The 13,480-nt window shown below is 37.6% G+C and overlaps 1 protein-coding gene across 5 annotated transcripts in view; it reads left to right on the top strand.

The window, feature by feature from the left end:
• The window catches only part of RICTOR (RPTOR independent companion of MTOR complex 2), a 176,302-nt gene that overhangs the window by 96,928 nt on the left and 65,894 nt on the right, over positions 1-13,480 (top strand). For all 5 annotated transcript variants that reach the window (XR_010588772.1, XM_065550014.1, XM_065550015.1 and 2 more), the window contains 2 exons: positions 4,778-4,860; positions 12,955-13,042. Coding sequence is in view for 4 of the 5 variants with exons in the window: in XM_065550014.1 (XP_065406086.1) it covers positions 4,778-4,860; positions 12,955-13,042 (171 nt within the window). In the remaining variant the exon portion in view is untranslated. The remainder of the gene's footprint in view (positions 1-4,777; positions 4,861-12,954; positions 13,043-13,480) is intronic.

The following is a 13,480-nucleotide window of genomic DNA, read 5'->3' as shown; positions in this document are numbered from 1 at the left end:
AGACCCTGGTCTCTATCTGGACTGCTGTCGGTCTCTGGTACTGCCAGGCTCTCCACCCTTTTCTGTTGGTGCACCCATACCCATTGGAGGATATCAAGAAGGTGCGGGAGACCTCTCTTCAGTCTCTTCCACGTCACTGCAGGGTTCTCATACCCATCCATATGGAAACCAGTTCTTTGACACACATAGGGAAGACCTTTGGTGCACAACACCAAAGGTGGTGACACCAACCCTGGATGCCACCACCTCTCCTATATGGGCCCCCACCATGGCCATACCAGGATCCCTGGGCTGCATGCCAACAGCAATTTGCCAGACCACCAGCTCCAATGAATTGGGAGGCTAGAGATGCTCAGTCGTCTCAATTGGGACCCCAACACAAGGAGATGTTTGAGGGAAAGGAGGCTAGGGCAGATAAAGAAGCCATCCCTCAAACTTCTATCTCATCTTCTCCAGCTGATGTGATCATGCCTCCACCACTATCCGTGACCAGTGATTTCCAGCAGGTTCAAGACCTTATAAAGAGGGTAGCTGATGAACTTCAAATACCACTCGAGGAAATCAAGGATTTGCAGCACAAATTGCTTGACATTTTACAATCAGCAACACCCACTGGAGTGATGTTACTCTGTAATGAGGCACTCCTGGACCCAGCAAAAACTGTTTGGGAACATCTGCAACTGTTCTACCAACTTGCAAATGGGTGGATACAAAAATATTATGTCCCCTCCAAGAACTCTGATCGCTTACGTTCGTCGGGAGGTGATTTTAGGCTTCCCATACTGTGACGACTTGTTCAAGAGCTGATTTTACAAAGCAGTACTGTCATCTACTCAGATGGTCCTTTCTTTTTTTGAGGAACTGGGTCTTGAGCTCAGTGTAAGAAAATCCACATTAACCCCCAAATAGAGAACTCTGTTCATAGGGACGTACTTGGATTTGTTGACAGCCAGGGCCTACCTTCCCATGGACAGATTCATAACTTTTTCAGATCTAGTCAGGACCATTCTCAGGGAATCCTCTAACATAAGTAAGGAATTGTCTACAGCTCTTAGGTTGTATGGCAGTTTACACCTTCATGACTGGTCATGGCAAGACTATGCTTCCATTGTTTCCAGGGCTGGCTCAGAATGATCTGTTCACCAAACAGAGACCGTTTGTACAAGCGAGTTTGGACAATGCTTCCCCTTCATGTAAAGAATTCCCTAGACTTGTGGAAAAATCAACTCGTCAGTGCAGGTGTTCCTTTCATTTGCCCAATTACAATGTCTGTAATGTCAGCTCAGGGCAGATGGTCACATCAGGAAACCTCCACATTAACCTGGTGGAACTCAAGGTACTCAGGAACGTTGCCTTCATGTCCTGTCCGTCATCAGGGCAAATCAATCAGGATCATGATGGACAATGTGGCCTACATATTCTGTATTAACACTGTGCACTCGAAGCTGCAAAATTGTGGAACTGGTGTGTAGCCCATCAGAGCCAAATTTCCACTCTCTCTCTGTGGTGGTCAGAACACCCCACCTGATACTCTCAACAGGCATTTCTCCAGAACTAGGAATGGGAGCTGGACTCTCAAATTCTCTATGGTATAATCCAAAGTTGTGAACTTCCAGAGATGGACCTCTTTGCTACCTCCAGGAACAGGAAGTGTTGTCTATTCTGCTCAAAAGGAGATCTAGGCCATTACTCTCTGGGAAACACGTTTCTCCTCCCTTGGACAAAGGGACTATTCTATGCGCTTCCTCCAACATTGTTAATATTGAAAGCTATGAGCAAGATCGGGCAGGACAAATCCAGGGTATCCTTGTAGTACCAATCTGGCCAAGACAAACTTGGTATCCTTACCTGCTTCACGTATGCATGCATGTGGTGATCAAGCTCCCAATCATTCCTTATCTTCTCTCTCAAGACACAGGCCACTTAATTCACCCCAGCCTAGGGGTCCTCTTCTTCAGGGCATGGTTCCTCAGTGGTTCACGGTGTTAGAATCTACCTGCTCTATAGTAGTACAACAAGTGTTGTTGAACAGTAGAAGGGTGTCAACCCAAATTACTTACCTGTAGAAGTGGAAGAGATTCAGCCATTGGTGCCAGCGCCACTGACCTGTGTCTGAATCCTTGTCACTCTCAGCTATCCTGGATTACCTGTTGGACCTAAAGAAATCAGGGTCATCAGTTAGCTCAATTAAGGTTCTCTTGGCTGCAATATTGGCTTTTCATTCTGCAATAGAAGGGTTTTCTATATTTGCCCACTGTTGCCTTGTCTTCATGGTGTTTTAAGAGTTTGTGGAACCTCTACCCCTAAGTTAAGGACCACACTCCAACTTGGGACTTCAACCTCATACTTAGATATCTCGTAAGATCTCCATTCGAAGAAAGGGCAACCTGTTCTTTGCTTCACTTATCCGTGAAGATGGCCATCTTTTAGTAGCTATTATGTTGGCTTTACAGTGTTCTTCAAGGACACTCTTTATGCCCACACCCTAAATTCTTACCTAAGGTATTATCGGACTTTCATCTTAACCAGTTCAGTCATCTACCAGTGTTTTTTCCAAAACCACGTAAGTCTAAATAGGAGATGTCTTTACATACCTTAGATGTTAGATGGGCATTGGCCTTCTATCTAGATAGGACCAAGCAATTTTGGAAGTTATTTAGATTGTTTCCCTCACAAATAAATCCAAGGAGTCCACCATCTCTGCCCAGAGACTATCGAGGTGGATATCTGGGTGTATTGTCACTTGTTACGATGCAGCTGATGCTTACACCCTCTCCCAAAGGATTATAGCACATTCTATCAGATCATAAGCAATATGCCTGGCATCACTCAAGAATGTTGCAGTATCTGAGATGTGTAAGGCCACTGTGTGGTCTTCAGTAAATATATTTCCTAAGCACTATGCCTTGATCCATTCTTCCAGTTCAGATACAACTCTTGGTAATGCAGTCCTATCCAGTTCTGGACTCAATTTCAAAGCTCCCTCCTCCCTGTAGGGATACTACTCGAGAGTCATCTGAAGTGAAGGCCTCAAAGGAACACTACCCGAAGAAGAAGAGGTTATTCATCCTGTGCAGTAACCATGTTTCTTTGAAATGAGGCCCTTTGGGTGCTCCACTACCCACCCTCCTTCCCCTGTGCTTCAGACCCTTCTCGGTGGAGAAGGAACTGAAGGTGATTCACCTCTACAGCCCTATATAGCCTTTGCGTGTGGTACGAGGATGTGTAGGACATATGTGCAGGCTGAACGGATACTGCTAATGGAAAATCTCCCATCAAGAGCTCAAGAGGCACATGCAGACCTGAAGTGGAGCACATCTTCAAGAACACAGTTACTGTACAGGGTAACTTTTTATTGTTGTTTATTTGTATTAGGTAGTACAAATATTACCTATAGGAGCTCCAGCAATAGACCATAAACTCATAGGCACTGTACAAACACCTAATAAGAATGCAGTCGCTGCTCCAAAGACAAGTGGATACAGACAGATGGATAACAACAAGGAAACAATGAGACAATACAATCTAGCATGATAGGTTCAGTGGTCACAGTTCACTAGCTACCTCGCCATTGTCAAGTTTTTTTTGTAGGCATCGTGACAAACAGTTTTATGAAGGGATTTGAAGGATAAAGACATGGCTTTGTGGATGTTTACAAGAGCTCTTCCCAAGCGTCAGGGGCAGTAGGGAAGAAAGCACAAAAGTTCTTGTTTGAAAGTTTAACAAGTGGGCAATGAAGGCTGGCATCATTGGTTGAGCACAGAGGCAGGAAAATTCTCAATAGTATATGAGAAAAGGAGGATAACATGGGAATAGGCTGTGAAGGTCTTCAGAGTGAAAATAAGTACTGGTAAAATGAGCTAGGAAATTATATTTGCAGCCGCATTTTGAATGGACATTAACAGGGCAAGATTACATTTAAAGCAAGTAAAGTTAGGCCAAAGGTCAGGGAGTTCATTAAGATTAAGGTGCAATTTTACATCATAAAGGTGAAGCCCTCTTAATACTGAAATATTTAAGCATGTAAATTTTACATAAGGAAAACTACAACAATCTATATAGGTTTTGTCATACTGCTGAAGGTAAATTTTTTAAACCGAGAGGAGAGAAAATCCTTTGATATATCCTTTCTTACTGTTTCTCCCACTTTGTCTCCCCATTTTTCCCTCTTGTTTGCTATCATGGTCCCCTGCTCTCTAGAAGTGCTGTAGTGGTTTGATTTACATGCCTTGCATTTTGTATAACTTTAAAAACAAATTAATTGAGAGGGAATGTCTGGGATAAGATAGCAATGCACTTGTCTTCAGAATAACTAACTTGTAGAAAGGAAAAGAGAAATCAGAAAAACAAATACAAAAATAAAGTTTGACAACCTCATTTTCTTTGCTTTGTATTGCCTTTCCTTCATTTAAAATTAATTTACAGCTAAAGCTCAGGCTTATTGCTTGCAAACAAATTGAAATTTCTGTGTACAGGAGGCAGAGCAATCAGGATTACATTTTAATTTAATAATTACCCAATTATCAGAGTCAGAATACAAGGAGCTGCATAGGAACCATAATTATTGAGAAATAACTAGTGAATATGCAAAGTGCACCTGGTCTGTTGCTGGGGATTGGATAACTAGAGGGAAAACTGCAGTTATGATTTTGTAATTGTGTATAATCCTATGAGACAATTGTTTAGTTATAATTTTTATTAGTATTTCGAACAGTGGTTTTTAAAGCATTTGTTGCTTTGATTATGAGACACTAATTATACATTTTGTGTTTTCTAGGTATTATCAGTTTATGCAAGCCAGGCAACTCTGGGATCCAGTCTCTTATTGGGGTACTTTGTATACCAAATATGGAAATACGGGTAGGCAATAAATCAGATAATTACAGAGGGGAATGGTATTCTAAAACTGTGTGCACTTCTAGGAGGTATTTTGTGTGTGCTTCTTGTGTATTTTTAACACTTAATTTTAACATTAATGGTAGGAAGATTGGTCGAGTGATTAGGTTGCTAGCTTAGGACCTGAAAGAGCTGGATTCAAGTCCGCCACAGATTTCCTGTGTGGTCTTGGGTAGATCACTTAGCCTCTCTGTATCTCAATTCCCCTTCTGTAAAATGAAGATAATAGCAGTATCCTGCTTCACAAGAGTGTTGTGGGGATAAATACATGAAAGATCATGTGGCAGTCCTATACTACAGTAAACGGGGCCTTATAAAGAGACTTGGAAGGATTAGATTTTTATTTGTAAATGTCGGTAAACCGATTTTTACTATATGCATATGCCATCCAAAAATATTACATCAATGTTAAAATTTACAGGTAGGCAAAGTAAGAAAAATGCTGCTTGTAAACGTATTAGAGTTTTATTTAAGGATATTTACTTTGCATATTTTGACATGTGATGTTCACAGTTTGTGTTTTAAGGGTTAAAAAGCTTTAACTTTTTGAATCTCAATGTTTCTCATTAATGATTCAGACCTCCCATGAATTCCCACCACTGTGAAAATTAAAATTTCTGAAAGGAAAAAAAAAATCTTAAAACCCATAATTTCATGCAATGGTGAAAATTTACATCGGTAAAGATCTAAAACAAGCTTAAAAATAAATATTGATAGTTGAAATTATAAAATATAAAAATTGAATTCTGCCAAGTTTTCTTTAAAATACCTGAGAGATAGATACAGTAAATAGAAGAGTGACACAAGTTTTTATTTGCACTACTATATGTTACTCCTATGTATATCAAGACTCCATTATATGGACTTACACTGTTATTAATTAGAGCTGAAAAGAACTTTCTTTCTGAGATTGAGATAATTTTTGACACAGGAAGTGTCCATGATCCTGGCAAGAATGAGAAAGAAGCCAAAGTGCATAGCCTCCAGCGAAAGTTTAAAAAAAAAAAATGCAATTGATCACTCATGTCTCTGTGTGAAGTAGGAAAAAACATGTAGTTGGAGACTGACTAAACACTAGAAAACGTATACATGGAGACAATCCTTTATTGACAGGGAGATGAACTAGTTGATCTAAGTGTTTTTCATATTTAACTTTTCATTTTATTACTTTGTCAACACAGAAATATTATTTTATTGTCTTTAATACATAATACTACATTAATTTGACTTTTGTATTTATTTGTGTATCATTTAATAGCTATATTTTAGACGCACTGTAAGGCTTGTACATTACGTGCTAATTAAGAATGTAGTGGCAACTCATAAATTCCCCTCTTTTGTCATTTAAATAGCAATGTAGTGTCTTTTTGTATTGTGTTACGTATAATGTAATATAACAGTTAAAACAGTAATTTTCTACTTTATTTTAGCCAAATTTTGATACAGCTAGAATCAGGTTGTGTTTTTTTTTGAAAAAGCTACAGATGGATACCACATGACTCTCACCTTGAAGTTTCCTGTGAGAAAGATGGCTGCCTAGTCCTAGACCTCTTGTCACCCCATATATTAATTTAATTATTACTTTTCTAGCAAATTTGACTAAGTTTCTGTCATAAAAGTCTAAATTCCCTGGATAAACTTCAGACTGTTGAACTTGGATTCCAGTGGAAAAAATGAGAGGCAACCAAAGACCTAAGCCTGAATCACCTAAAGAGCTGGGGGGAGAAAGGCCACAGCAGAACCTACCTCAGGATATCATGGCACTGAAGAAATTCCTCCTTACCAAGTGGATTCAGTCTCAAAAGATATTTGCGGCCTCTCTCAAGAAGTATGTGATGTAAAATTGAGAATGGGTTACTTGGAAAATGAGCCACAAAAGGCTGCCATTGAAACGAGTAAAATTAAAGAAAAAACTGCCTCCTTAAAACTTAGAGTAAACAAATTGGAAGAAAAACAGGATTACTTGGAAAACGGATCTCAAAGAAACAACCTTCACATCTTGGGTATTGCTGCAGGTCTAGAGGATAAGAATATTATCCGCTTTCTCCAGAAACTGCTCCCTGACACATTTAAATTGGACTCCTTATTGCCTCCCCCCTCCCCCCATATATTTAAAGATCTCATTGAATTCCTGATGCTAGAAAGTTGGAATCTGACAAGCCCAGACTTATCTTCAAGTTGCTGAAGTTCAATGATAAAGTAATGTTAATTAATGCTGCCAGAAAAGCCGAAACCCTTATGTTCAAAGGGCACAACATTTCTTTGTCCTGACTTCTCAGCTGAGCTTAACAAAAAGAGGACTGCATTCAGTGACATAAAGCAAATCCTAGGGAACCAATGTCATATGGGAGTTGATGTGCATCTGCTTTCACTATGGATTTAGCAAGCTTTACAAGATTTTGCAAAACCTTCTGCAAAATTTGTAAGATGCTTAACATTGCAGCCAGATTTTACCAACAATAACGTAATGGTTCACCATAAAGAGCATACTTCCACATGCTGAAAAATCTGTTTTTCTTATGCATCCTTGTAGATATGCTATAATAATAATCGCCTATATAATCTAGCAGTTAGGCTGAACTCTTCAGTTTACCCACTTTGGAGCTGAGTACAAACAACATTGCAATGCATGGAGTAACAGTTTAACACTAAGCTGGGGTATATAGCACCATGTACTCAAGGAAGTATTACCAACCCCAGTCATCACAACTTGCACTGCTAGACAGTCTCTTCACTAGTTCTTCCTCTGATAGATCATGTTATGTTAACCACAAGTCCTTTGGAGCAGTCAATATTCCTGACATGTAAAGTACATCATAACCTAAACCCTAAATAACACTAGTTACTCAGTTTGTGCAGTGTATTTACATATTATGAATATGAATATTGTATTTTTTCTTATTCAGATTAGTTGTCCTAATTAGTATTTCATTGACCAAATCAGTTGTGAATTTATATGTGGTGACTCTATGTATGTATATGCATATATATATTATACATGTTCTTAGAAAATGTGTTTGCATTTAGTGATGTTTAGAATATTATTAGATAATATGGGCGGGGCGGAGAGAATGAAACAGATGCCCTCAGCGATCTGAACATGCCCACACTGGCTTATTTTAAGTGTTTTCCCCTGCCCCTGTTACAAATATACTTTGAAATACAACTATATTTATTCTTTGGATATTTAACTATAGATCTTTTTGTATACTTGACCCTTAGGGGCCAAATTGAAGGCAGAAATTCATTGAAAACTATCCAGTTATCTAACGTATATAAATACACACCATATTTTAGAGATGTGGTTTAACAATATTAACTAGAAATACATATCTTTACAATAAAGTTATATATCTTAATATATCTTTTAAAACTTTCCATGAATTTTAGGGTATGATCCCAGAACATGAGGGAACTCAATAAACCTTCCAAAATAATTAAAAAATCTTGAGACACCTCAGATTTTAAAATAAATGCCAAGTAGCTTTATTGCAGGAAATTAATCTAGCAGAAATAGATGCCAACAGAATCAAGAAGGTGTAGCCTATCATTCATCATTGAATTCTAAGAGCAGAAGCACATCCATCTTAGTTTATACACTGTTGGTCTGATCCCGAGGGAAGATGATCCTTCTTGAAGGATAATCCTTGTTTTGACTCAAAAAGGTTAATTCTAGGAAGCTGTTACAATCCAAGTGGAGGTCATTCTAAATGTTTCAAAGACACTGCCAATAATAATATAAAATATATTCTTGTACTAAAGGGAGCTGATTGAAATACTACCCTAGAAAGACATCTGGACAAATCCAGTTGCATAAGACCCAGCTTGAAAACACAATAGGCCAACCTTCATTATTAATGAATTTTATTTAAAAGATCTATAGAGCCTGAGACACCCCAAGGAGCATGGCTATACCTATTTCTCTATAGTACATTCATCTTACTCCCAGAATTGACTTTCCTTTTCTATCTGATTCTAGCATGCCTAGAAGTAGCTATTGATTATACAAAATTAGCACATCATATGCCAATTATACTCACCATAGATGCTGGTTATACTTCATTGAAGTCTTCTAGGTGGGAAGCTGAACTAAAAGATACAAAAATTTGTTGCATAGTTGATTCAGTCAACTCTAACATCATATGAGAAAATAAGGACTCAGTTGCCTGAGAGACCCTCTTTTGAGAAGCTCTGAAAGCTACTGCAAGGGGTGGATGCTAAAGTATACTTCCCAAAAGGAGAGAGACTCAAGTTACCAAGGAAATAGATGATTTGGAGAGAATGCACAAGACTTGACCCAAATAGTGGGAAAAACTCCTATGTTTCCTAATCCGCTCCAAATATTGACCTAATAAATGCTTATCCAGCCAAATTGAATTTACACTTGTCAGAGCCAAAGAACGATATTATGAATGGAGAAGATAAAGGAGGTAAACTACTTTCCAGAAGACTTAAGATGGAACTATCCAGTAACAATATTTCTTCTATATTACCAGGAAATGGGAGTGTCATCTTTGAACTAATAGATATAAATAATAATTCTGTCAAGCTTTCATATAAATCAGACAACCAGTTTGACGCTAACGAATTTGATCATTTTGTTGAAGCCTTGCCTTTTAATACCATAACTTCAGAACAAATGTTTATTGACAAAGATTTCTCAACACACGAGATTGAACATACTATAAAAAAAAAAAAAAAAAATTCTAGAAAGGCTCCTGGAATGGATCAAGTATCGGGGTAGCCGTGTTAGTCTGTATCTACAAAAACAACAAGGAATCTGGTGGCGCCTTAAAGACTAACAGATTTATTTGGGCATAAGCTTTTGTGGGTAAAAACCTCACTTCTTCAGATGCATCTGAAGAAGTGAGGTTTTTACCCACAAAAGCTTATGCCCAAATAAATCTGTTAGTCCTGGAATGGATGACATTCTGGAAGATTTCTACAAAACACTTTGTAATCCGTTATCTTCTATTCTTTCAAAGGTCTTTACTGGAACAGTCCAAAAAGAAGCCATGTCTTGTGAAATGACAACTGCTTTATTTATTTTAATACTGAAGAAGAGCAAAGACAGTTGCAACTGTGTCAGCTTCTGCCCATATCTCTGTTGAATACAGATTGCAAAATAATTGTAAAAATTTTTGCTATATAACTAAACACCATCATCTCATCAGCCTGGTTTCATTAAAGGAAGATTGACTGGTGATAGTAAGAGAAAAATTACTTGATCCAGCAAGCTCATATGTCAGAAATTTCCTCTATAGCTTTCTCTAGATGCTGAGAAGGTCTTTGACAGGGTTGAATGGACTTATCCAATGGCTGTTCTTTTAAAAAATAAATAAATAAAAATTTGAATTTGATCCAATATTCCTGAACTGGATTAGTGTATTCTACAAGTCTCCCTTGTTTCACTGTCAACTAATGGATTTTTTTCTCCAGGATTTCAACTAGAAAATAGGACAACAGAGTTGTCCTCTGTCGTCTCTCCTTTCTTAGTCTCTCTCAAACCAATGCTGTGTACGTTATCAGTTCTCAGTCATTGAAGGTGTGAACCGGGAAGAACAAAATCAGTTTATATGCTGATGAAATGTTTGTACTTTTTGAAGAATCCATCCTCATCTGTGCCATAATTGATGTAGTTGACATTTTTGGAGAGATCTCTGGTTTTCTCATTAATTGGAATGAATCACAAGCAATGGATGTATCCAAAAGATTAGACCCATCTCAATTTCAGTATTCTCAATTTCAAATATACAAGGAAATCACTTACTTAAGTGTTAAGATTTGTCCTAATCTTCTGAAAATTGTTTGTGTAAGTATGCACTATATATTTAAACAAACTTCTAAGGTTGTAGCGAGATGGTGTCTTGTCCTGTCATCTTTACTGTGGAAAACAGAAATAGCCAAAATAAATGTTTTCCCAGGATTGATTTATATGATTAGCCTCTTGCATTTCAAAATCTTTCCCATGCTCTTTGTTCAAATAAAAATAGGTATATTATGCAGTTTATATGGGATAAAAAATTGCCTTGTGGGTGTCACAAGACCCTGAAATACTGGGCAACTGGAGGTATGGGATAGCCAGATTTGTATTTATATTACCGGTATATAGTATTCCAAATGCGTTCTATTTTAAGGTGGTTCACATCCAGTGGTGGCTCTGTATATGTATCGGCTTGGTTTTAAATTTAAAAAAAAGCGTAGTTTATGCCATTTGGAGTCTATCCGTACCCTTAAGGAAAAATCCAGTCTTTGCTTCTACATGGGGCATACTGCAATACATTACAGCATCCAATCTTACTTATTTTCTGTATCACTATAGGATAACCCACACCTCAGGATCAGGGCCACCTCCATGCTTAAGACCATTTGGATAGAAAAAGGATTAACAAAAATTGAAGATGATCAACTGATTTTCTATTACATGTGTGACAAATACCAGCCACTGCTGTCTCTCAGTTCCTTCTTGACTATGCTCAAGGATTTATATACTGATAGGGAACAATTGGTCTGTTTTAACTCTCTCTTCTCTAGGTGAACATGTTAAGAAATAAGGAAACAAGTCACTGTGTAGGAATGACTTCTAGATGGCTTAATGTTTTGCAGTATCCTCTCACAGAAAATTGGAAAAAGAACTTAGCCTTACTGTCGCAACAGAAATCTGGAAAGATATCTGGCTTAATGTGAAAGATACTTCGGGTACATCTACACTACAGCGGGGAGTCGATTTAAGATACGCAAATTCAGCTACGTGAATAGCGTAGCTGAATTCGACATATTGCAGCCGACTTACCCCGTTGTGAGGACGGCGGCAAAATCGACTTCTGCCGCTTTTTGTCGGCGGCGCTTACTACCACCTCCGCTGGTGGAGTTAGAGCGCCGATTCGGGGATCGATTGTCGCGTCCCAACGGGACACGATAAATCGATCCCCGAGAGGTCGATTTCTACCCGCCGATTCAGGCGGGTAGTATAGACCAGACCTTCAAGTCCTTGCTATTCTTCCAGAGCAAGATATTAAACAGGTGCTACTGGACTCCAGACTCTTTAAGGCTAGATTAGCAATGCGGAGTGAGTGTTGGAGACCATGCCAACCTTTCGCATATCCTCTAGACCTCTCAAACACGTTATGGAATATTATATATACTCTGTGTGTGTGTGTGTGTGTGTGTGTGTGTGTGTGTGTATATATATATATATATATATATATATATATATATATATATATATATATATATATAATGTATGAATATATAAATAAATATAAATAAAAATAATATATGAGCGTTCTCTCAAAAACATTGTCACTATTTTCCCTTCTCCAAACTTGTGTATTTTAGGGGTGCTGGATGAGTTGGAATGATTTAACATTAAAAAATGGTTTGTAGTATCGCTTCTTGGCTCTCTATGAGCTGAGGGGTGAAAACATTGTCTACAATTCTAGTGGCCAGAAGAAGTTACTTTTAGAAAATCTGCAGTTTCCCCCTTCATACACAGATTGGCTGAGTGAGCTCTCTACTACTGCATTATTGGAAAAAAATGACTCTAATATTAACACTTGGAAAAATATGAGGATGTCTAGTCACACATGAAACTATTGCACACATTTGAAGCTTAGTACATATTAGATCCTGATATTCGTAGGCTGTGTTCTCACTTATTTATCTATTTAGTCACTGCATGACCTTTATGAGTTCAGGATTTTTTTTTTGTTTTGTTTTGGGGTTTAATTGGTTTTTGGTTTTTTTTTACAGGTTTAGCAAATTATGAACATTGAACTTTAAATGCTACTTCCTCCTTTGTATGTGTTTTGGTTTCATTATATTGCCTTCTTTATATAAAAACAATAAAAATAAAGTTTAAAAATAAAAAGTGAAGACAAATTGAGTGTAACAGTTTTTGCTGCTTGATAACCTGCTTCAAATAGTTATATTTGAATATATTTTTCATTTTGGATAACTTTCTAACTTTCAAGATAGTGACTTTTTCTACTAGCTTTAAAGTGAAGTTCAGGTTTCTAATAGCTTGTGAAAATAAATATTTTCCTTTTGTATTTGTAGCGAGGTCTACTTGAGGTTCTTTATGATATATTTCGCCTTCCTCTCCCTGTTGTGACAGAAGAATTCATAGAAGCACTTCTCAGTGTAGGTAGGTATTAAGAATCAATGCACAGTACAGGTCATCCTACTTATTTAATTCTTCTAAAATTTGAGTCCTTTTGTCATTTAATTTGTTTTTAAAAAACACTTGTTTAAAAATTGGCTTGTTTCCAGCTGTTGATTACTTTCAAGTGTATCTCCGTTGTTCTGGCTTTTGTTGATTTTATTACTACATTAGCTATAAAAGTAGTACAGGAGATGTACTGGGGGCAATTAATCTTAAGACACCAGGTAAATGTATTGCTGTAGGTTAATAGGATACTTTGACTGTAGACAAGGAGTTATCAAAAGTTAGGTCAGAGTCAGAGAAATCTATAGTTGGTATCTATTATTGGGAGGGTGGGGAATGTTGTAGGATTGTATCCTATTGCATAAGAGAATTCATCTTTAATAATGTGAATTCTTGCTGCTATCAGTGGTACATTTC

Source organism: Chrysemys picta, chromosome 6 (assembly GCF_011386835.1).
Source record: "Chrysemys picta bellii isolate R12L10 chromosome 6, ASM1138683v2, whole genome shotgun sequence".
NCBI classification, from domain to species: Eukaryota; Metazoa; Chordata; order Testudines; family Emydidae; genus Chrysemys; species Chrysemys picta.
Note: the sequence above shows the minus strand (reverse complement) of the source record. Positions and strands in the feature narration are given on the sequence as shown.